The sequence below is a fragment of the Echiichthys vipera genome (assembly GCF_963691815.1).
Source record: "Echiichthys vipera genome assembly, chromosome: 8".
Lineage (NCBI taxonomy): Eukaryota > Metazoa > Chordata > Actinopteri > Perciformes > Trachinidae > Echiichthys > Echiichthys vipera.
Window position 1 is genome coordinate 23,588,193 of NC_139833.1, and position 22,561 is coordinate 23,610,753.

Consider the following 22,561-nt stretch of genomic DNA (forward strand, 5'->3'; position numbering starts at 1 on the left):
AAACAGAAACACTTGTTTTATCTAGTTACTATCAGTTTATCTGCATTGGCTTGTTGTGTGTGGTCCTGTCAGATCTTTTTTTAATAATCACGTAAGCCCCGTAACTGTTCATTGCTAGGCGAGTCCACATCACTTCAGAGACACTGGAGCACCTGAATGGTGCCTATAAGGTGGAAGATGGGGAGGGGCAAGAAAGAGACCCCTACCTGAATGAGCATGGCGTCATCACTTACCTGGTCATCAACCCAAAGGTACTGTAGCACATCCATCACATTCAGTGGAATTAATGTTGCACAATGAATAAAATGTCATAAAATGACACCATGTTTGTCCAGGTGGAGCGTCGGAGTCCACAGCATCATTACCGTCCCAGACACACTATCGATGGAGCAAAGATGAGAGCCTCCGTCAGGATGACCCGCTACCTGGAGTCCTGGGGAGCAGCCAAGCCTTTTGCCAACCTGCACCACAGAGACAGCATGACTAATGAGAATGGGAAGATCAACACTGCTGTGTGTAATTTTTGCTACACATATGTTGTGATTTAGGTGATGGGGGAGGTCAGCTGTAGCTTGTAACCCACCTCTCTCCTCTTGTTCTGCGTCTAGGATGTGCCACTGGGGCAGTATCACTTCCAGAGGAGATCAGAGAGGCAAGCTGCTCATTTTACAGCTCCGGCACAAGTTTCTTTTGCGGGATTATCACCATCCCTTAACAGTACAAAGACAGTAGACACAATGTTCAATGAAAATAGACTTCTGCTAGAGGCTTTGATGTGTTTGACTAATGTGAACTTAAAAGATATTCTGTCTCTTGTTACTAATTAAAGAACAAAGTCTCAGAAGAAACGGTTTGAGGAGGAACTTAATGAGAGGATGATCAGGACCTTTGATGGGATAACTTCACAAAAGTAAGGGGTCACTTTAAAAAAGAAAAATGTTGACAATTTTGATATTATTGGGCAACAAAGTACGTATACTGGAGAGCATCTTGCGATGGGATCACACCAGTCATGAACCAAATTGGGCAAGGGGCGTAAGGTGGTGGGGCAATGGCTCGTTCTCTGCTTTCTAGCCCCCTATTTCCAGCACCCTTGCTCGGATCACACCCATCTTTGAAATTGGCCTTCATTTTGATCTCAACTCCACACCTGTACTGCTCAATGACTCAATATCTTGTACGGTTGTCAAGAAATCTGTCCACAGACACCAAAATACACAAAATTCTACCTCTGTGGTAATTCTACTGTAGGTGTCTCCAGGACCACAATTTAGGGTGATGACACACAAAGGTTCACAAGGTGAACAAAATGCCAGCACTGCTGTCACGGCTGGTTTAAAAAAAATCCTCTAAAACTGTAACTGATGAAACATGGCAAACATGGCACATTAAATCAATTTTAGCATGTATTGTATCTCAATTTAGTGTATTGAATATCTTTCTCTCCATATCCCTGTTGAACATTCACTAAATTTTTTGTATTAATGCATCAAATTTCAACAGTGACTGTATTCTCATTTTTGTCTGGTCTATAACTACAGTATGTCTTTATGCTTCCAGGCAGTGGCTGAAGTCCGAGGACATCCAAAGAATATCATTATTCTTTCACAATACATCGTTGGAGAAGGAGGTAAGAGGCAGTTCAAGTTAACTGGCATCATTCACCCCTCAGTGGATATATCAAGGTAGTTGTTTCAAGCAGAATTACAGAACATATTGTTACTACTTGTACCTTTGCCTACACTTAGCTTAACCTGAAATCTTGTAAATTATAGGGAGACTTGTGATGTCTGAGTGCACAGCTGAGAAGCATTTGAAGTGGCTTTAATATCAGTTTTTAAAGCCGTCTGTTCATACTTGACCTTTTTCTTATCCTTTTAGTACAGAGCAACAACCTTGCCGGCCTTCAAATACTATGTCACCTGCGCCTGTTTGATCTTTTTCTGCATTTTTATTGTGCAGATTCTCGTCCTTCCAAAGTACGTGTGCTTTATTTCAAAGTATTATAGGAGCAAATTTACTGTCAATTCAAAATTTTACTCTGTGGTAGTACAGTATGTTTATTCTTATGAACTTACACTTTGCTTGTTGTTTTAGCAGTGCTAATGACATTTTACACAATGACATTCAACTTTCAGTGTATTGAACTTGATGATATATTGTATGTTTTTTAGGACAACTGTCTTGGGGATATCCTTTGGAATGGCATTTCTTATCCTTTCCTTGATCCTCTTCATATGTTTTATTGGACACTTCCTGGTGAGTAAATCCATTTACTGTGAAAATTATTGTTTTAGTAGTGCCCTTTTAGTGTTCTTTAAGTGTTTTTACCAGGATATTCCTAATGGTACACTTCTGTTCTTAATGTTTTTCCTAATGTCATACCAAAGGCACATGAGTGATCAAAGTGCCCCTCTGGTCAGCTTAATGGCCCATTAAGTGCCCTTATTGTTTGCCTCAATTCCCCCGTGGTTAGCACAAGTGCAACTCTGTTGTGACCTTGAGGCAAAAATGAATCCTGAACCTGTGCATGAAACAGGTGCTCTTTATACCCCCTTGCCCTTGATTTTGTGTGCGCTTCAGGAGAAAATGATTCTTTAATTTCTGGTCAACATAGGCATGCATAGATCAAGTAGTGAAATGTCACACTGCAGCTTTTTATATTCATCTTTTTAGTAGTGTCATTTGTTTCTGCATTTAGCAAACACATCACACTCAACTGGATCTTGTGATTCTGGGGTTTACAGCATACTTAAAGGGATAGTTTGGCTTTTTAAAGAGTGCTTGTATGAGGTAATTATAGATAGTCAGTGTATTAGCTAAAGTAGAGGACGGTTAGTACCGGCAGTTTGGAGAAGCAGACAGGAGTCAAGACAAAGACGCCAATCAACTGATGTGGGCGGGGGCAGCAGCTAAACGTATTTAGGCACACCTAAATAAAATCAATTTCAATGTACGCTAGATTTTGAATATAACAATTCATCATCACTGTTATAATCAGTCATTTTAAGTTACTTGTATTCTGTAAACTGTGGAAAGTTGGACTTAAACAGCTGATCTGTGAAGTAACAGTCTACGGCATAGTTGCGCTTATGTGTAGGAATACGTTGAGAAAATGTAGTCCCAAAGAAAAGAGCTGTCGGACGTCAAGTTAAAGCAGTAAAAATATTCTAAATATAGTGTACACTTGGACTGACAATTATTTTGTAGGTGAGCCTTTTTAAGGTGGCTAAAGTACGTTTTGCTACAGCTGCTGCACCAATTCACAGCATCTCATACATCAGTGTCAGTACTCCTGTTTGCTTATTCAAACTGGCGGCCTGTTAACCACCATTTACTGAAGGTAATACACAGACTACGGATAAGTACCTCATACAAGATGGTCTATGATATATTTAATTGAGGTTAAGTCCCCTATCAATTGAATTGCTAACAATGACCTTACAGCTCTTAAAATACTGTGCAATAGAAGGCATCTATTTCTATAGATATTCCCACTGCACTTGTATCTAGTCACTGGGAAATAGTCAGTGACTTTAAACACTTCTTCAGTTCTCTTTAGTAATCCTAACTGTCTAGAAAACTAGTTGCGTAGACTATTAACACATTAAAGGTGCTATAAAATTCCACAAGCCGCAGGCCTACACAACCCATTGCACCCAATGTCTGATCTTTAGTTCTTTGCAAGTGAGAGTCTGAACTGTGCTCCCTGTGGAGTATGCCCAAGGCTCCAAAACAAAATGCTCAATATCTACTCTTAAGAAGCCTCCTGCTGTATTTTGTCGACTCTATGTGGCATTGCTTTGCCGTAGTTCATGTCATGTCATTATCTACGACTGTGAGATCGTGAGATTTGGAGACACCTCACAATTTATTGTAGGGTTCCTGTGTAATAAACCAGAATCAACCTGTAGTTCATGGATCCTTTGTGAAGGTTGTGATGAAAGACACGCAGGTTGCAGCAGAGTGTTTCAGTTGCAAGAGCACATTCAGTCCCTTTCACTTAGCCTCATGTTAAAAGAGGATATCAACAACGAAATTATTCAGTTAACATTTGAAAAATTCAATGTGACTCACATCTTTGGTTTTTCCATTAAAATCCTAAATAAGGATTATGTAATTTCAAAATCAGGTATGTGTTCCTGTTGAATTTGATCATTATAGGTTGGAGATGATAAGATTTGAAATCTAAAAATACATATTCATACTGTACATCTCATCTCATCTCATCTTCAACCGCTTATCCGGGGTCGGGTCGCGGGGGCAGCAGCTTTAGCAGGGGACCCCAAACTTCCCTTTCCCAGGCCACATTAACCGGCACTAACTGGGGGATCCCGAGGCGTTCCCAGATCAGTGTGGAGATATAATCTCTCCACCTAGTCCTGGGTCTTCCCTGCGGCCTCCTCCCAGCTGGACGTGCCTGGAACACCTCCCTAGGTAGGCGCCAAGGGGGCATCCTTACTAGATGCCCAAACCACCTCAACTGGCTCCTTTTAATGCATAGGAGCAGTGGCTCTACTCCGAGTTCCTCACGGATGGCTGAACTTCTCACCCTATCTCTAAAAGAGACTCCAGCCAGCCTCCTGAGAAAACCCGTTTCGGCCTCTTGTACCCGTGACCTCGTTCTTTCGGTCATGACCCAGCTTTCATGACCATAGGTGAGGGTAGGAACAAAGATTGACCGGTAGATCGAGAGCTTTGCCTTCCTTCCTACTGTACATTCCTCTCCTAATATAACGTTGGATATCATTTGAATATCAGACCATGTGGCCAGCCCATTGGTAAACAAAACCACACCAACGGGCTACACTATACATGTATTATACTATATTTCTTGCACAAATCTTGTCACTATTCAGGAGGAAATGATGATTGGTACCTTAGAAAGGTCAAGCATGCCTATTTGATGAACTGACATATATTCCGCTTGTTCTGTGACTGCGCGACTTTAAATCTTCTTTTACCACAGCAGATGGTTTTACTAAGTTATAGTTATTATTTAAACTGCTGAACTAGCGGTGAAAATTGCGTGCAAATGCCTTGTTTTTTTAGAACAACATGTGCCCCATAGCTCTACATACTGTATCAGGTAATCCTGCTGGTGCATAAAACAGTCTGCCATCAGTACTTTATTGTTTTGTAATGTTCATCCCTGAGCTATTCAAATGTCACATCCACTCAGCCCCAACGATGCTCAGATATTGCTCTGAGATGACCGAGCAGACGATTTGGACTTTCACTGTCATTGTCTCACGATGAAACACATTCAGCTGAAGGCAGCGCAGCAAACAGGAGTTGTAATTGACTGTAACAGGCCAATCCAGCATTTGCTGAAGCATGGGAAGATTTCCTTTTACATGAATGAAAAGTCAGTCAGTATGTGAACATATTAAAATCATAATGCTATATAGTGTATTGCCTGTCAGATTGCTGGGTTAAAATGAAAGATGATTGTACAATGTGTGCTGCTCTTACATACATTTAGTCTTTGCCCTCAGTTATACTAATGTGATTAGTGAAGCAGGAGATAAAAGCTAGTTAACAGCCCCTTTAGCTTTGCTTTGGATCAAATGAAAGCTAGAAAATTATCATTGCAGTCAAACTGAATGGTTTCCTGGAGGCTATATATATATAGCTTTTAGTGGTAATTTTGTATTACTGTTATGCATGTCGTTGGAAATATATTGCAGCACTCACCATTAAGTTGATAGGATGCCTCTTTTTATAATTGGACAGGATGCATCTTGAACTACTTCACAGGCACTGCTCAGGCAATTAGGAGTAAATCAGTAATAGGCGCTTCAATGTGTGAACTCGTTATGTGTTGTTTAAATTATTTATTTTAATTGTCCTTACTCAACAGAAATAATGAATTTGTTAATGCACATGTCTGCTCATACATGCTCTTCACTCCTTCGATTCATACATTCTTGTGTTTGTGTGCTGTTGTCTGTACGTGTCCCTGCAGCACTGCAGTAAAAGCGCCTCCACGTCTTGGATGTGGCTGCTGAGGTCATCAGTCATTATTGCCAACAAGCCATGGCCCCGTGTCACGCTCACCATGACAACCACAGCTCTAATACTCATAATGGCAGTCTTCAACATGGTAAGCTTTTGTATGCAGGTGCTGCAGTAAGGGTAACACCAATTAGGCTTATCTCAGAGTGAAGCACCACAACCCTTCAGATGACAACCCCCTTATTAGTAAATTTAGTGCAATTAGAAGATAATGGAATGTTGTCACACAAATCAAATAAATAAATGTGCCTCTAGTGAAGTAAACAAATTGAAACATGGGGTGTGTTTTTGCTAAATCATATTTATATTCATTGAAGAAACTTAAATTAATGTTGTCTTACTGAATGTACTTAGTATAAAAGTAGCTCAAATCTGTATTTCTTGCAACAGTAAAATTAATGTGGTGCCACAGCAGTAAATATGTCTCAATCATCATGATTAGGGGATCTGGACGGACTAGCATTTTAATGTACTATTAATCTGTATGCTTTCCATTTATTTTGCTTAGTCAACTGCAGGAAAATATCTTATTTTTATTGTTTTCTTTTGCCAAACAGCAAATCATTTAGATTTTTTGAACATCTCCCTCCATAACAGTACCTGCATCATTTGCATGTGGTGATAAGAGGATATTGTATGTAATGTTGATAATGTTTACTCTTCTCCATTCATTTTAAGATTTATCTGATGAGGAAAAAAATAATAAAAAGGCTCGGCTATAGGTGAAATGGCAGCCTGAGGCTTGTGTGGAAGTTCCGTGATAAAGCACGGTGTCAGGAACCTGGTTTAGACCTTCTCACAAATCGATTCTAAAGATTATAATCTTGTTTTGCGGCAACATGGGTCAGTCGCTCAGGGCAGATGAACCAAATTTACTTAGCTTTGCTCAGTGGGGCAGCCAATCCTCATCTTATCCTGCAGGTTGACTTTAAATGACACTATTGAATGGTTGTCAGTATTGGCCTCTTATCTAAGACTCTTTTCCTCCTGCAAGTACAAAGTAGGTCCATTTGTCTTTTCACATGCTGACGTGCAAGGCAAGCTCTCCATGACAGGGAGAGTGTGTTTGTAATTTGCATCTGAACTGCATGAGGGTTTTTTTCTGTGGTGGAGTTAAATGGAAAGATTTTTTTTAGCACTGGTGTGACAAACCCTTAATTTCTGTTAACTTTGTGTTCTTTTTCTAGTTCTTTTTGGAAGACAATTTGTCGCCGCCTGTTCCTGTTTACAATTCATCCAACGAAACCCTGTTTTACCCTAATGGACAACTAATTGCTTTCACAGGCAAAAACAATTTCTACCTTCCTGTAAGTGAAGATTATCATTATCATGATTCTTTATGAATCCATTATTATAACTTAACAAACAAACCAATCTGTCTTTTTTTCCTGTCTGTCTAGTATTTAATTTATAGTTGCATACTGGGCCTCATCTCTTGCTCTGTGTTCCTGAGGATAAACTACGAGCTGAAGATGATTATCATGTTGACAGCAGTGGTGGTTTACAACATCATCATTCTACAAACACATTCCTCTCTGCTGGATGAATATAGCAGATTTCTGTACAAGACTGAAAGCCTGGACAGGTAGGTGCACGGTGATGGCAGATACGGTTCAGGAGTGCATCAAGGAAGGGTATAGGGAGTCAATGTGGGTGAGGAGAGGAGTGTTGAGGTAGCCTGAGAAAAGAAAATGAAGTTATATTGAGACAATGTCCATTCGCTGTTAATCCTGTGGGATTCTTACTAAATGGAAAACCATGATTAAAAGAGAACGGAGAGCACAGTGGTTTACCTCAAGGTCTTCTTCCAGAGTCAAGAATAGCTCTAAATGGAGGCATCTTGGGGTATCCTTGGCAGGTGCCAGAACCACTTAAACCTGCTTCTCTGAATGCCAATATTTTTTCTGCAACCTCTTTTATTTAAGAAATTTCAGTCAGACAGGCGGAGATCCGTTCTGCTGTGAGTGTGTCGGACTGAGGAAAAGAGAAAGTAAGTTGGGTGTCATCAGCATAGCTGTGATAGGACAAGCCATATGAGTGAATAACAGAACCAAGTGAGTTGGTGTACAGAGAGAAGAGGAGAGGCCCCAGGACTGAGCCTTGAGGGACCCCAGTAGTAAGAAGACAGGGTTCCGACACATAGCCTCTCCAAGTGACCCGGTATGTGTGTTTTTTTAGGTAGGATGTGAGTAGGGAGAGTGCAGAGCCTGAGATACTTAATTGCTCAAGAGTGGAAACAGGGATCTTGTGGTTAACAGTGTCAAACGCTGCAGAAAGGTCCCAAAGGATGAGTGCAGTGGAGAGACGGACTGCCCTAGCCATGTGAAGTCGCTCAGTGACATCATGAAGGGCAGTTTCAGTCACACATAATTTGTGAATGAGACTTTTGGTTTTCGAATGCATACATTTTCATTTTTCACAAAGAAAGGCTAGGCTAACCTGTGTACTGGGTACACAGAGACACAATTTTAATCAATCACATCTGACTTTGAGTAAGACAACAGAACATTTAACAATGATGAACTACAGACAAATCCAGCAGCTGCTCCAAAGGCAGTAAATAGTGGAATACGCCATTGGACACCTATTGTTGTTTTACTGGAAAATGATTGATTGCTGGAAGCCCCACTTGCAAATAAATGACTTCTGGGTGTAACATCAATCACTAACTCATTGATAGTGGACAAATGATGAGTCATCACATGGTATCATCATTAAAGTCTAAGGTTTGATTTCCAGCAGAGGAAGGATGTTGTCTTTTTAGTTATTGACTTTTCTGTCAAAGAGATTGACATAGCTTAATAAGATTTTAAAGGAGTTGTTGTCCCTCCTTCTAAGCCAGTACATTTCACACAGCTTTGGTCAGCAGTAGTACAAAATGGGAAAGGGTTAAAGTCATAATCTGTAAGATTTGAGATACGTCGTTTCTAGCAGCCTCTTTGGCGGTAAGATGTAATTGCAGGTGAGGCTTTTTTTTTTTGCTCTTTTGTAAACTTTACTGACTCACATTCACTTCTCCACTTCCGGTCCACCCCCTATATGTTACCCTCTTAAATCCATACACAAACACATGTTCCTATTACACTTCTGCCCTTACTGCAAGCCTGACTCAGAAGTTGGAAGTTCCCGAATTCCAATTACAAGTGAACACAGCATAACGGGCAGTGACGAGCTACACCGGTTGACCAACAGCTGTCAGCAGTGTCACTAACATGGCAGGCATTTGAATATAGGGAGGGAATATCGCCAAAGACACACCGATTGGAAAGTTTCTGGATTATACCTTCAAGTGTAGAATTGACAAATACAAAAGCTTTTATCATTTATCTTTATCTGTCACTTACCATTAGAGTTAAGAGTTTTCATCAGAAACCAAAAGAAATTATGCCCTCCATCACTGATTTATCTTCATTGGGAACTGTCCGTCCTCAGTCATCGTCATTCATTCTGTGTAAAGAATTGATTCGATAATGAACCAGGCAAGTGCAGAACTTGCAGGCTGTTTTCTCAGATGTCTGCTGAGCTCTGCCCTAGATAAGAGTAAGAGGCCATTAATATGCAAAATGGTTGCCAAAATTAGGATGCAACAGTCCGGTTTGAGTCTTATCACACATTCAGAGCTTAAAGATACCCTCCACTCAAAAATGTGTGTTCCTTATGTTTATGTCCTCTAAAAAGTCTTTGACGAACAACTCCACATCTGACTCCAGGTCTGACTGACTCAGGGTTCAGACCAAGCCCCAACCACAGCGACTTCCTGGTTGATCCAATATGGAAGTGCCAAAACTGCAGTTCTGCAATTTGTACAATAGAGCAATTTATCATTGACCCCCATGTTAAACAGGCAGATTTTCAAAGCATTATTAAACCTATTTAAGGCCTGGTACAAAAAAACATTCTAGTCTGTATGTTTAGGTCATATCTCCATGACAACACTGAGGGGGTTGAAAGAGTACATGTGCTTTAACTGACTTTCTTACACACTTTGGGTTCAGTGTTTCCCCAGTCCATACGCCAAACATAATGTTTCCCATCAGACCCAAATTAATTGAAATTACTCTCATCACTGAAGTTCACTCTGGACCAGTTCTCCCCTTTGTCCACACAATATGCTCCTCAAATAAAGACAAGTCTAGACTTCTTGTTCTTTCTGCTGATGAGAGGTTTGGTCACTGCAGAGTGGTCTTTCAGTCCAAATTGTTTTAAACAATGAGACACTGTGTGCAGAGACAGATTCTTGCCCTGTTCAACACTGACGTGGCGAGTAATTCAAGCTGCAGTGTTGAACCGATTCCACATTGAGTCTTTGTGTAATCTTCTCCATAGTGTTCTCTAATTTTGCTCACTTTTTTTTTTTACAAAGTAAAGGGTTTTTGTTGAAGTGTCTTGGTTAATTAAAAAAAGCATAATACAGCAGTGGTATAGTCACAGCAGACCATTTATCAAATTCTGAACAATAAAGAATAACAGCATTTCAGAATAAATAAATACCGTATATCATAATAATAAATATAAAGTATTAATAACGTGATCATTTTGATCTTGAGTGTATATACAGTATAATAGGTGCATTTTTAATCTCTTTTTAACGTCACATATAATACAGTATGTATTGGCTATGAGTGTTTACAACGCTGTGTTTGAGGATCCAATGTACAGTAGCCAGACTAGTACTGTATGTTTGCATGCACAGGACATTACATAGACACACATTAGCTGTAACTTAGTTGGCTGTCTAATTTTGCCCTGGACAGGTGTCCTATTTTGAGATCTATGATGGTGGAAACCCAAGAGCTTTAAGTGTATTCATAGTGCTGAATCTTCGCAGACGGTGAACACTCTCAAAACATTCCTTGCGAATGAACGCTGCACGGAAGCACAGCCACTGGAATGAAATGGTAAACAAGCTCTTGACACAGCAAAGCAGAAGTGACAGTCTTAACCGAGTGACAGCTTGGAATAAAATGGTCTGCTAACCAATCATGTGACGCGTCAGAGACTACAGATTGTAGTCTGAATTTTTAATTAAATGTTCTTACTCTCATCTCTGTCTTTTACTTTTCCCACCACCATTTTAACTTTTACCTTATGTCACTTTTACTCTTTATCCCTGTCTTTATCTTTTTCTTCTTGCCTTCTCTGTCTTTCTCCACGCACAAACATCCTCCTTTTTTTCTCTGCCCTTCAAGACCAGGAGTTCTCAAAGACCTGAAGAGTATGGGCTCTATCTCCCTCTTTATCTTCTTCATCACTCTGCTTGTGCTTGCCAGACAGGTAAGTCCATGATATAATGGTTTAAATGATGTAAGCGTATGTCTTCAGCACATTTTCACCTTCTCAACTCTGAAAGAATATAGTTTTCAGCTTTGCTCTTGCAACAATGTTGCACTCTTTATTTTTCTTCCCAGTGTATTGGCTGTTTTATTACCCACTACTTTTACAGTTTTTATTTTGTTTATGTGTTCATGTTTTCTCCCGTTTTCTCACAATTTGGAATGCTTTTTCCTGTGTACTATGGTCTTTGTCCCCACTTACTTAGTCTGTTGGCGTGTGAAATATGTCGACTGCATTGTGAGAAACTTGTGCTATATCGTTTACATACCTGTCATATCCCTCCCGCTGAGGGATTTACATGATCCCATGATCTCCTTAATGGTCTCCCACACGTGAACACAAGTGAGTTTGATGTAGTACTGCCCGGCCATGCAAGAAGCAATGCAGCTTGGGGTTGCACAAGGCTGTATTTTTCTTCTGAGTCAATAGAACTAGCTTTAAATGTTAAATGTGAATACAGATGAAGTTGGACTCCTCCTATCTCTCTCTCTCTCTCTCTCTCTCTATATATATATATATATATATATATATATATATATATATATGTATATGTACCTTTATTACCTCAGGGGGGTAGGTACTCTGCACAGTTGATAAACTAAGTAGAGATGATAAAGCTTTTTGGCTGCTCTGCAAGAGAGGCATCATGAGACCAGTCTGTCTGGCCTCTGGGCCTATGAGTTACATTAGCAAGTCTGAAGCTGCACAGGTGGACTTACTATCCAGAAAATGCAGGGACCAGAGACTGGTCATTCTGGAGAGTTGTGTGCTACTTAGTCAAGATATTTTTTAATTTTGTTACACTGCAGGGTTACTGTACTTGAGTGTGATCCAGTACAGTCTTCAACTATATGCATTTAAAGTAAGAGTGATCCATCAGTTTTGTATTCTGATTACACATATATTTACATTTTTACTCTATTTTAAATGACAGTGACATACAGTAGATAACACTGTACATGTAGGTCATATAGTACATGCAGTGTGTGCACATGTTTTACTTTATTTATATGGTTTAGAATAGAGCTGAATGCGGGATCCAAGCACTCTGTCAGTGAGAGAAGACACAAGCAGGGTAATATTTCTGTTTAATATCAGAGCTTATCATTAAATGGGATGCTGCTGCTCCCCTGGGCTGCACAGTGGTCTGAAATAACAGCATGGATACTGCACTTTTTCTTTCACTCTCTTTGGGAGTGAACTATGTCCACAAAAAGTATACTGACAACATGAGTACAGGTGTAAGCAAAAGCACCACCTTTTACTGTATGAACCCTGTGCCACTGCTACACAAAAGTGGACAATTCAAGTGTGCCAAAATCACAGGGACTTTTCTTCGGCAGCATAATTTATGAATATGTGTGCTGTATTACTTACCATGTGATTTAAATTGGTTATGTTCCATAACTGTTGACACACTTTTAGTTTCCATTGGGAACTTCTGTTTCTGTAAATGCTTAGGGCTTCTGTCCCACAACGGGTGGAAATTGTGATGATACGCTTCCTGAAATAAGTGCTGCTGGATTTTTGATATAGAGCCACACAGCTATACATGAATATTAAACAGATGAGTCTGAGTAGATAGTAAATGTATTTTCCGAAAACAAAGTACTGATGTCCCCAGCTCACATGAATGAAAAGAATGAAGGAAAGGCACCAGCGTGACCAACTGTACAGCAAAAATAACAGATGCAATTTAATAATTTCTGCTCAGACTCACACACATTGATCTGATGTGTAAACATACAAACTTTGTCCTTGTACTCCACTCCCCCTTTTCCTCTGTGACTGCAACAAGTAATTATATTTATAATATCGAATCATATCACCTTCCCTGCTTTATCATTTCTCCATTAGTTCATCTTAAAAAACGTGTTTGTCCTTGGTTGATGCATCCTCTTGATGATATCAGTCCATGATGTACTGCTCAGGAACAGGCTTAAAAAGAGTAACCATAGAGCATTTGAGCTGTGAGCTCTTCACCCAATATGGAAGAAAATGAAATGTCACGTTCGAATTGTACCCACAATATTCTCACTAGAGAAAGTTATTCCTCACGTCCTGAAAACTTTGACTCTGTCTTGCTTTGCACTGTGTTTATCGACAAGTATTGTTGATGTAATGCTGTGATTTAACCAAAGGCACATAAATCACTGTCTTTCTGTCTGTCTTGACGGAAGCTGTGAGCTATTTTGCAAGTGTTAAAAAATTGTGGCCTGTTCTTTTTGGTGTTACTTTGTGTTTAAGCGCCATTGGAATCCACATTTTGTAGCTGTTTCTATTTTTCTGTGACTTGATGGAAGAAAGATGTACAACTGTACCTTCAGTCTCTTCACCTCTGTGTCCTCTTGTAACAGAATGAATATTACTGTAGGTTAGACTTTCTGTGGAAGAACAAGTTCAAGAAGGAGTGTGAGGAGATTGAAACGATGGAGAACCTCAACCGGGTTTTGTTGGAGAATGTCCTGCCTGCACACGTCGCAGAACATTTCCTGGCGCGCAACTGGAAGAATGAGGTAGGCCTTTATGTTTTCTTTCCATGAAAGATTTGAAGTATCATTTAAATTGTTTTTTGAGGCTGCAGGACAAATTCTTTGTTGAGGCATTGCAAAAGCAACTTAGTGCAAAGATGTTGACAACCAAGATGGGTATTGGTAATGAAAACAAGAGGCATTCCAAAAACAGACAGTGTAATCGTGAGATTCCATGCTGCCCCCAGAGACAAGATAAAATATTTTAGAGAATAGGTTTTTCAAAAATTGTGAATCGACGCAACCATTAGAGGCCCTTGAGAATATGTCATAAATGTGCACAAAAAGAATTATGCTCATGTGTCCCGTAGTATGTAAGATTACAGACAGACAGAAGCACTGATACAAACATGTACGCACAAGAACGCATGATTCCCTTTGGGCTTACTGTACGCCTGGCTTAGATAATAAAGTCCCTGGCTGTTAGCTATTCAGTCAGGTATTTAGTGGTAAAATTCAGGTGGTAATTAGATAGACTTTAAACTTTTTAAATGGCACTTATAATGTAGTAGTGGAAGGATTTATTACATATAATGATGACAAAACGTTGGGGGAGACAGTCTTGCTGACTTGCCTGTGAGACTTTGTCATTCATCTTGAATCCTGTGATGTCCCCTGAGTGCTTTTCACAGTGGGAACTGTGAAGTAAAGTTTTACATCGTAGGAAGTTTAGAGGACGTGTTCACCTGGAGGTCATGGGAGCTTAAATACGAATGATGCTTCTGCTGCAAAAAATCTAAAAGAAGAGTCAGCAAATTAGTCTCTTCCTGCACTTGAGCAGGATCCAAGAGCAAGTCAATCGCTGCTGTAATGGATTTTAGAGGCACTGATATACTTTCGCCTGTCCGTCTGTTTTCCATCCATGTAAAGCGTTAGGGTCTGTGGCTTCTCAGTTTCAACAACAATCTGACATTGTTTTTTAGCTGTCCAAGCTAACGTCTATTTTGTTGTGCAGGATCTGTATCACCAATCCTATGACCTGGTGTGTGTCATGTTCGCCTCCATCCCTGACTTTAAAGAGTTCTACACCGAATCTGACGTCAACAAAGAAGGATTAGAGTGCCTGAGGCTCCTCAACGAAATAATTGCTGATTTTGACGAGGTAAATAACCCTCACACTTACAACCTTTAGAACATCCTACAAGTGCACCATGGATGGTAGAAACAAACAGGATATCCTTTCCAGTAGAATACAGGGATTTTGTAGTAGTATAATATTGGACATACTACCTCCCTTAATGGTATCTTAATATTTTAAGAGGATTTTTCTTTAAAAAAGAGAGAGAGAAAACAGCCATTCTTACAAATGCATAGATAATGAAATCCTTATGCAAATGGATGTTGTGTATCTTCTAAAAATGACAGCATGACGTATCTCTTCTGCTTCAGGCTATGTCTCGTTATTTTTAGCTGTTGTGTGGATTGTTTGTGTGTGCAGCTGCTGTCCAAACCTAAATTTAGTGGTGTGGAAAAGATCAAAACTATTGGCAGTACTTACATGGCTGCTACTGGGCTGAACGCATCACCTGGGCCTGAGTACACATCACAGGTAGGCTAATCACACACACACACACACACACACAAACACACAAAAACACACACACACACACACACACACACACCATGTTCAAGCATTTTTGTAGTCACCTCTAATAGCGTATTTCAACCAGAATTGAATGTGTTATCGGTTGTGCTTCCCCACTGTTTCCCAGGAGCATGACAGGCAGTACATGCACATAGGGACCATGGTAGAGTTTGCATTTGCCTTGGTGGGAAAGCTGGATGTTATCAACAGACACTCCTTCAATGACTTCAAACTCAGAGTTGGTGAGTTTGCTAAGTGCTGAGAGAGTTCAATCTCTTTTTTAGTTACTAAAAACCTCTTACCCACAGTTAAACTGCATTTCACTTGTTGTACGGTTTTCAAAAAGTCACCGCAACGGTGAATTCACATCATTTTACAGTCAGTGTTACTGACCACAGAGTGAGGATGAATTTCCTACAACAATATCCCTGCTGTTGGGTGAGAGCTGCTCCCCTTACTGACTTGTTCTTGAATTGTATTAATCATATCTTATTATAGTGTTTAGAGTCACACAACTGGAGTTTGGTACAGAGAACAGTACTTAAAATAATCAGCTTGAATGTACACTAACTGTACTCCACTGATGTGTTATGAAGTTGGTTTGGACATGCAGCCTTTATGCTTTAATTTCTTTCTATTTTGTAGCACCAGTAATACTGAGAAGGTCATTACATTATCTTGATCGAAACAGAGAGAGATACATCTCTAAAAAAACAAGAAAATAAAACTTGTTTGTAGCAAGACATGGGTTTAGTCATGGCAACACAATAGCAGAGTGAGAGAGGGACTGAGTAAAGTGTAGAGGGAGAATTGAAGAAGAAAGCATTGCGTCAGGTCCCAGCACCCTGCATGCGGTAAGAGTCAGAGTTCAATGCCTTCAACCTGTCTGCGAAGATCGCAGCATGGGATGCTCCATTAACTCAGCGGTGTGCGTGTGTGACTGTTCATCCCCGCTGCTTCCAGACGGGACTAAAACGACCCATCAGAGGGGGATACAAGTCCACAGCCACTGGGATTGGACAAAACCACGAGCCGTGTGCTTGTGCTTCCAGCAATCTGGATATTCAGGAGCCAGAGTAGAGAGGGGCCTGGTGTCATGTCAATGCTGTGAAAAGCTCCAGTGCCTGTTAGCAGAGGTGCTGAGAGTGCTGGGGGGATTAAGAGTTCAGCTGCATTTAGATCCCACTTCATCTTATGTTCTGATGAAATCTTGTGAAAAGCTTTGTTTATTCTGAAAGCAGCATGTCTCTTGCTGAAGGCCTTTTGGATCTACACTCTGACTCCACTCAATTATTAATCAGTTATATCACAAATGGATTTTAATTATGTTCTTGTGTGACATCAAAAATAGAAACAAAACATTTATAATGTGCTTGGTGTTTTTTTGATTCAGTACATCCAGTACAGTAATCCTCTTGTGTGTCTTGTGTTACATAATTCAAGTGAAAAAAATATATACTATATTTTTTATTTCAAGAAATTTCAAACTGTGATTACATGTGAGATTTCTATTATTTCCATTAACAGTCCTGGTTGTCATTTCTTATCAGATCAATAAACAAGAATCTGAACATGTAACTGAGTAAATATGGTACAAATACACATGGAATGTTCACTGATTGCTTGGTGTCCTTTGTCAGGTATTAACCATGGTCCAGTGATAGCTGGAGTCATTGGAGCCCAGAAACCACAGTATGATATCTGGGGAAACACAGTGAATGTAGCCAGCAGAATGGACAGCACTGGAGTCCTAGGAAAAATACAGGTAATTAATGGATATGATCAGTGATATTCTCCAATCGTCTTATCGATCCCATGGAAAGCATGAAACCAACAACATGTGATCTTAAGTATTGTCTGCGTAGCCAAAGCCTGATACTGCATTTTGCTCTGTGCCGAAGGGTTCCACTGTTGCACTGGGTGACATGCTCAATACCATTGGGCTTTTCTCTTTTCTTTACTCCAACAAACATTGTCCTGCAGCTGTAAACACTCACCAATGTGAGCTAAAAATAGTTCCCAACAATAATGTGAATACCGTAAATAATATTTGCTAAAAATGATAGTTCCCAGACGTATTCAAAACCACAGCTCTATATCTTTGTGACAGACGGGGCAGGGAAGTTGTAAAGATGAACACGCAATTCATGAGATTTGTTAAAAATAAATATAGAGAATGCCTCTCCAGTCCTGACTATTTTCTGTGATGCATTTAAGAACAAACAACTTTTAGAAGTCAAACATCCAATTGGGTTTGAAGTTGACAGTTTCTTTCAAAGCAGCAGCAGCAGCACTGCTCCACTTTCACGTGAAGACATTTTAAATGTCAGACGTTTAAAAGATAAAACTCTTCTTCAATCTGCTCGTGCTATTTATGGCAGCAAAACATCCCGTCATCTCAACATCATGAGATATCTTTAAATCTTACATTTTGACCATGCCTGGGCACTGATAAGATATATTGGTTTTTCACCTGCATGGGGCAGTGGGAGTCGTTCAGTCTTCAGAGGGCTGTATTATACTTTGCAGCCTGGACACATTTGATAGAGTCATCTGCTTTACTGTGCAGCACAACTGCAGTGCTTTCAATTGCAATCCAAGACTCATTGGTGATATTGTAAGATGTGCAGAGGCAACAAATGTTGAGTTATTTCAAGGTAGCACCGATGTCAAGATGGTAACCTCAGATTTGTGAAAAATTGCAAAAACTGCAAGATTTGCTTCCCCACTATATACTAACCTTAAAGAGATACATTAGTCATTTTAATCCAGGTCTGTGTCATGGCGATGTGGGCATTGTGTTCAAACGGTCATTCAGTGGTCATTAAGTCATTCAAAACAATGACAAGAGATGGACTTTTTGACGATGTTGTCACATGGGATCATGGGCGTTGTGGTTTTTATTGTCAATCATGTTACATTCAGTAATGTTTATTCATATAATGAATAAAATAATTAATACAATTACAGATTTCCGTGTTTGCATATTGTTGGAAACATATGACACACAACTAAAGAAAATAAATACCATAGGTAAAGTCGTTTTGGGACATTTTAATACGAAAATGTTAAATATTATACCTTTAACCATCTTGCGAGACTTTCTCAAATCTCGGGTTACCGTCTAGACGAGATTATTTTTCATCGTAGTTTATGAACACAGCTGGATGTTCTATTTGTTCTCTCAAAGCTGCAGCGCAACATGTTATTTTTAGGATTTTCATTAAGGTAAATACAGTGTCTGTAGATATTATTAGATGTGCAGAGGCAACAATAAGAAATGTTGAGTTATTCCAAGGTAGCCCAATATTTCCCATACTGTTTGATTGGAGGGTGCAGCTCTACTTATTGTGCATATTTGTGCAATGTTGTATGAAATTAATCTAAGGGTTAGGACAAAACTTTATATCCAACTTAAATCCTGATTTTTGTCTACTCAAACACAATTGAGGTATGTGATGATACAGAGCAGCATACCAAGAGTTTCACTTATGAATTAATGGCCAGCAGTTTTCCCTACAGGAATTTAATTCAGTTGTGTAAGATCAGAAATATAAGCAAAATGAACATTACCCGTCTTGTTCTCCCTGAAGGTGACAGAAGAGACAAGTCGCATCCTTCTGGCCCTAGGCTACATGTGCTCTTGTAGAGGCATCATCAACGTCAAGGGCAAAGGAGAGCTCAAGACCTACTTTGTGCACACAGAGATGACTCGCTCACTGTCCCAAGGGAATGTAATGCCATGAGAATATGTTGAATTAACAGGGCAAAAGGAACAGATGTTAATTACAGATGGAGATCTGATCTTCTCAATACTGTTGTAACAGAAGTGTGAAACAAAAGAATCAGATCAACGCTGCAAGGAGGTGGAAATCTGATTTTAATGTTGCATTATAAGTTCCCTATGCCACAGCTGTAGTGTACATTTAGTCACTTACTGTATGTAACTGTAAGTGCAGCATGTACAGCAAGTAGGCAATGACCCCAATATAATGGATATAATTGAATGCTGGATCCGTTCAGTCAGAGAGAAGAATCTGAAATGGTTGAAATTATTCTAAAGACTCAGTTCTGGGACACTTGAGGCAGTCATTCTGTCATGAAAGCCTATTTCAGCCAGGTCCATCAAAATAAATTCTATATTCTGTTCATTTTACAGGACACATTTGTACATTGAATGTGTGACAATATGTAGAGAAACAAAGACTGTGTCTACAATTTTTACATAGAGCATCCAAAAGACAAGAATTTCAGAGAGAACAATAACACAGAAAACATATGCTGGTGTAATGGATAAAAGGACGTGTGCGTGCCCTCAACCATATGTTTACAAAGTGAAGGGCCACCAGTGGAAGATCTGATATTAAAATGAAGGCAAAGGACAAATGTTACAAAGGAAAACTGCATGACCACTGTTGCAAAAGAGAAGCTGGTCCTGATTAGAAAACAACAGCCAGCCAACAAGAAGACACACAAATGTGTACATAGCTCCACTAAAGCCCCTGAACACCAACACAGGCGTTTTTGGTTAACCTGGCTGATTAGACCTCTTCTCAGAACTGTGTGGGTGTGTCAACTGTGATTGATTGACATCTTCCAGAGACTCCTGTTAGCTTCGTTTCACCTGTTAAGCGGGTACACCTGTATTATTCTTATTGGTAGATGGGCATTTATGACCTCATAAATTCCCATCAAATTCTCATTAAAGCCCCGCCCACTTTCAACCCAGGCAGAGGTCAAATCAGCCAGAATAACTGAAAACACCTGTGTTGGTGTTCAGGGGATTTAACCTTGTTAGGAACACGAAGTCTTGGATGTATTTTACAGGTGGTCCATAAATGGAAAATCTATGAATATATTGTGATATTCATGCAGGGCCAAGTTCCCCCAAACTGTTTTTACACTTAAATCATCTTGTCTTCACTGACTATACAATATTCTAAGTCTTTATGGCCAAGGTCAGATGCCTGCTGGTGTTTGTTTCTGTGGGGATCAAATCTGAGCCATACAGATTTACAGGTCAGGTTGGAGTAAAACTACTGGACAACAAAGGAATCAAGATGCTTTGAGTGTGATGATTTGAAGTTGGGAACCCTGAGCCTGATTTGTGTACAGGGTAGCTTTAGAGTGCATATGGTAGGTGGTTTTGTAACAAAAGAAAATACTACCGAAAAAGTGTTTTGATGTTTTGATGATGCCATTGTTTTTTGTAAAAACTTCATTAAAATTTCTATGTATTTCAGTTCTACTGAGTGTTATTTGCCTGGCAGATTCTTTAAAATGATCAGCTCCCAGCATATTAACATGCCTGGACTGTGCTGTGATGTGCACTTGATTTACATTAAACAGCAGGATAATACAAAAATACCCCTTTACACTCTATCAACTGAAACTGGTCTTTAGTCCTCTTTGGTTCAACATGTTTTACTCTAGACCGTGGTACATAATTGAGATTTTTCAGTGCCCTTGGTGAGCAGATGGACGGGTACAATACGTCTGGACTCATCAGGGCCAAAGATGTTATATCATTCAATCAAACAGCACAGTTTGTGTCCTGTCGACTTTACACTGCTGTTTCCGTTTTAAATGTTAAAAAACAAATACAGAAGATACAATCTGAGTGAAACACAAAGATGGTGATAAAATGATCACTGACTCAACTACTCAATGCAAATAGAAAGAGTCAATGATGAATCGTTTGCATATTTGCTCTCATCTGTGTGACAAAAAAACTCAGAAGGCCTTGTTAATAAAAAAAAATAAAAAAAATAATTTATGTTATGGTAGGTACACTGCAGCTGCAGCTAGCTGAATAACTATTACTACTGCTAAAATACTGAAGAGCCTGACAAGAGTCTGATGAATCCAGACATTAAACCTTCAGTCATCACACTGCAGCTGTCTTTGTCCCCTTTGACCCCAAGCAAAACACATAACACTGACATGTGTCAAATTCCTGTTTTGACCCTCTTTTGACTAAAAAAACACTTTATTTGATCTTCATTACTGACATTTGCTGCCAGGAGTTAAAGTATAATTTGGGGGAACTATAAAATCCCTGTTGTATGGGGAAAATAATTTTGGCTGGGTGGGGGTGGTTGACAATTGAAGACTCGTTCTACCACCATGTCCAGCTAAATTCTGTTCTAAAATGCAAACGTCTTTTAAATATGTATCTGTTACTTTTGTAAATTACATGAACCTTCAGATCCATCACACAGCACACACCAGCAAATGCTAGTAGTTGACTTTTTTTTATTTTTTTATTTTTAATTATATGACTGGGGTGTTAACCGCATGCCAAATTATTCAGAGCACACAAGGCCAAATTGCCTCTTAAGTAACATTATGACTGTCTGCTGACAAACTATTTGACATAAGGCTATTTTTTAAACCCTGTCCCATCGGACTGTTAAGGATTGATGTTATACCAAAAAGTCCTGTTTTGTCCATGTTTTACCACTGGTGCCTACTATCAATTCTCCACTTTGAGGAAATCTGAAAAAAACAAACACGCAGTGGTATCCATGGTAACAGCTGTTTATCCTCTAGGACACTGGGCCTGTGACTGATGGGAAGTTAATGTCTAACCTACAAGATGTGTTTCAATGTTTCTCAACATGAAGCAATCATTTGACGTCACAGAGGAGTGCTACACCCCGTAGGATCCAGTATTCTGGAAGAAGTGAAGTCTTCAGGTCTACAGCGGCGATGTAATTTATGTCGGTCCTAACTGGTTTCTTGTAGATTGGACAGGAGTAGAGGCGGGAATCCTTCACACCTGCAACGCAGAACAACAGCAAACGAGTGTCACTTGATACGCACTGTTGCAGATGAAAATCAAAAACACCAACTTTACCATTTGTGATGAAAAGTGATTAAAAAACAACAGCTGGCAAAATTATCTCTTCATTAAAGTCATAATTAAATATATTCATACCTGGAGTATTTCAACTCAATTAAATATTTAAATCAGTGAGATGATGCCATTGAGACACGCAACTGTGATCATAACATCCGTTTATAAAAAGTCAAAGTCTGTTCAAATCAGGAGAAGAACTTGGGAGAACATGGTTATTTCCCACTCCTCCCA

General features: G+C 39.6%; 2 protein-coding genes across 4 annotated transcripts in view; one reads left to right on the forward strand and one right to left on the reverse strand.

The window, feature by feature from the left end:
* adcy2a (adenylate cyclase 2a) overlaps positions 1-19,214 on the forward strand; it is a gene marked incomplete at both ends in the record, with an annotated part of 70,698 nt that extends 51,484 nt beyond the window's left edge. The window contains 17 exons of one of the 2 annotated variants that reach the window (XM_083919220.1): positions 119-251; positions 336-512; positions 609-652; positions 830-910; positions 1,561-1,630; positions 1,882-1,979; positions 2,175-2,259; positions 5,969-6,106; positions 7,206-7,325; positions 7,419-7,603; positions 11,208-11,292; positions 13,710-13,868; positions 14,839-14,985; positions 15,322-15,432; positions 15,596-15,710; positions 17,109-17,233; positions 19,062-19,214. In XM_083919220.1, coding sequence (XP_083775346.1) covers positions 119-251; positions 336-512; positions 609-652; positions 830-910; positions 1,561-1,630; positions 1,882-1,979; positions 2,175-2,259; positions 5,969-6,106; positions 7,206-7,325; positions 7,419-7,603; positions 11,208-11,292; positions 13,710-13,868; positions 14,839-14,985; positions 15,322-15,432; positions 15,596-15,710; positions 17,109-17,233; positions 19,062-19,214 — 2,026 coding nt within the window. Of the gene's footprint in view, positions 1-118; positions 252-335; positions 513-608; positions 653-829; positions 911-1,560; positions 1,631-1,881; positions 1,980-2,174; positions 2,260-5,968; positions 6,125-7,205; positions 7,326-7,418; positions 7,604-11,207; positions 11,293-13,709; positions 13,869-14,838; positions 14,986-15,321; positions 15,433-15,595; positions 15,711-17,108; positions 17,234-19,061 lie in introns of both variants that reach the window. The other variant, XM_083919219.1, reaches the window with a different exon arrangement.
* Positions 19,215-22,097: 2,883 nt separating this feature from the next.
* dnah5 (dynein, axonemal, heavy chain 5) overlaps positions 22,098-22,561 on the reverse strand; it is a gene marked incomplete at both ends in the record, with an annotated part of 102,329 nt that continues 101,865 nt past the window's right edge. For both annotated transcript variants that reach the window (XM_083918951.1, XM_083918950.1), the window contains one exon: positions 22,098-22,249. In XM_083918951.1, the coding sequence (XP_083775077.1) occupies positions 22,098-22,249 (152 nt within the window). The remainder of the gene's footprint in view (positions 22,250-22,561) is intronic.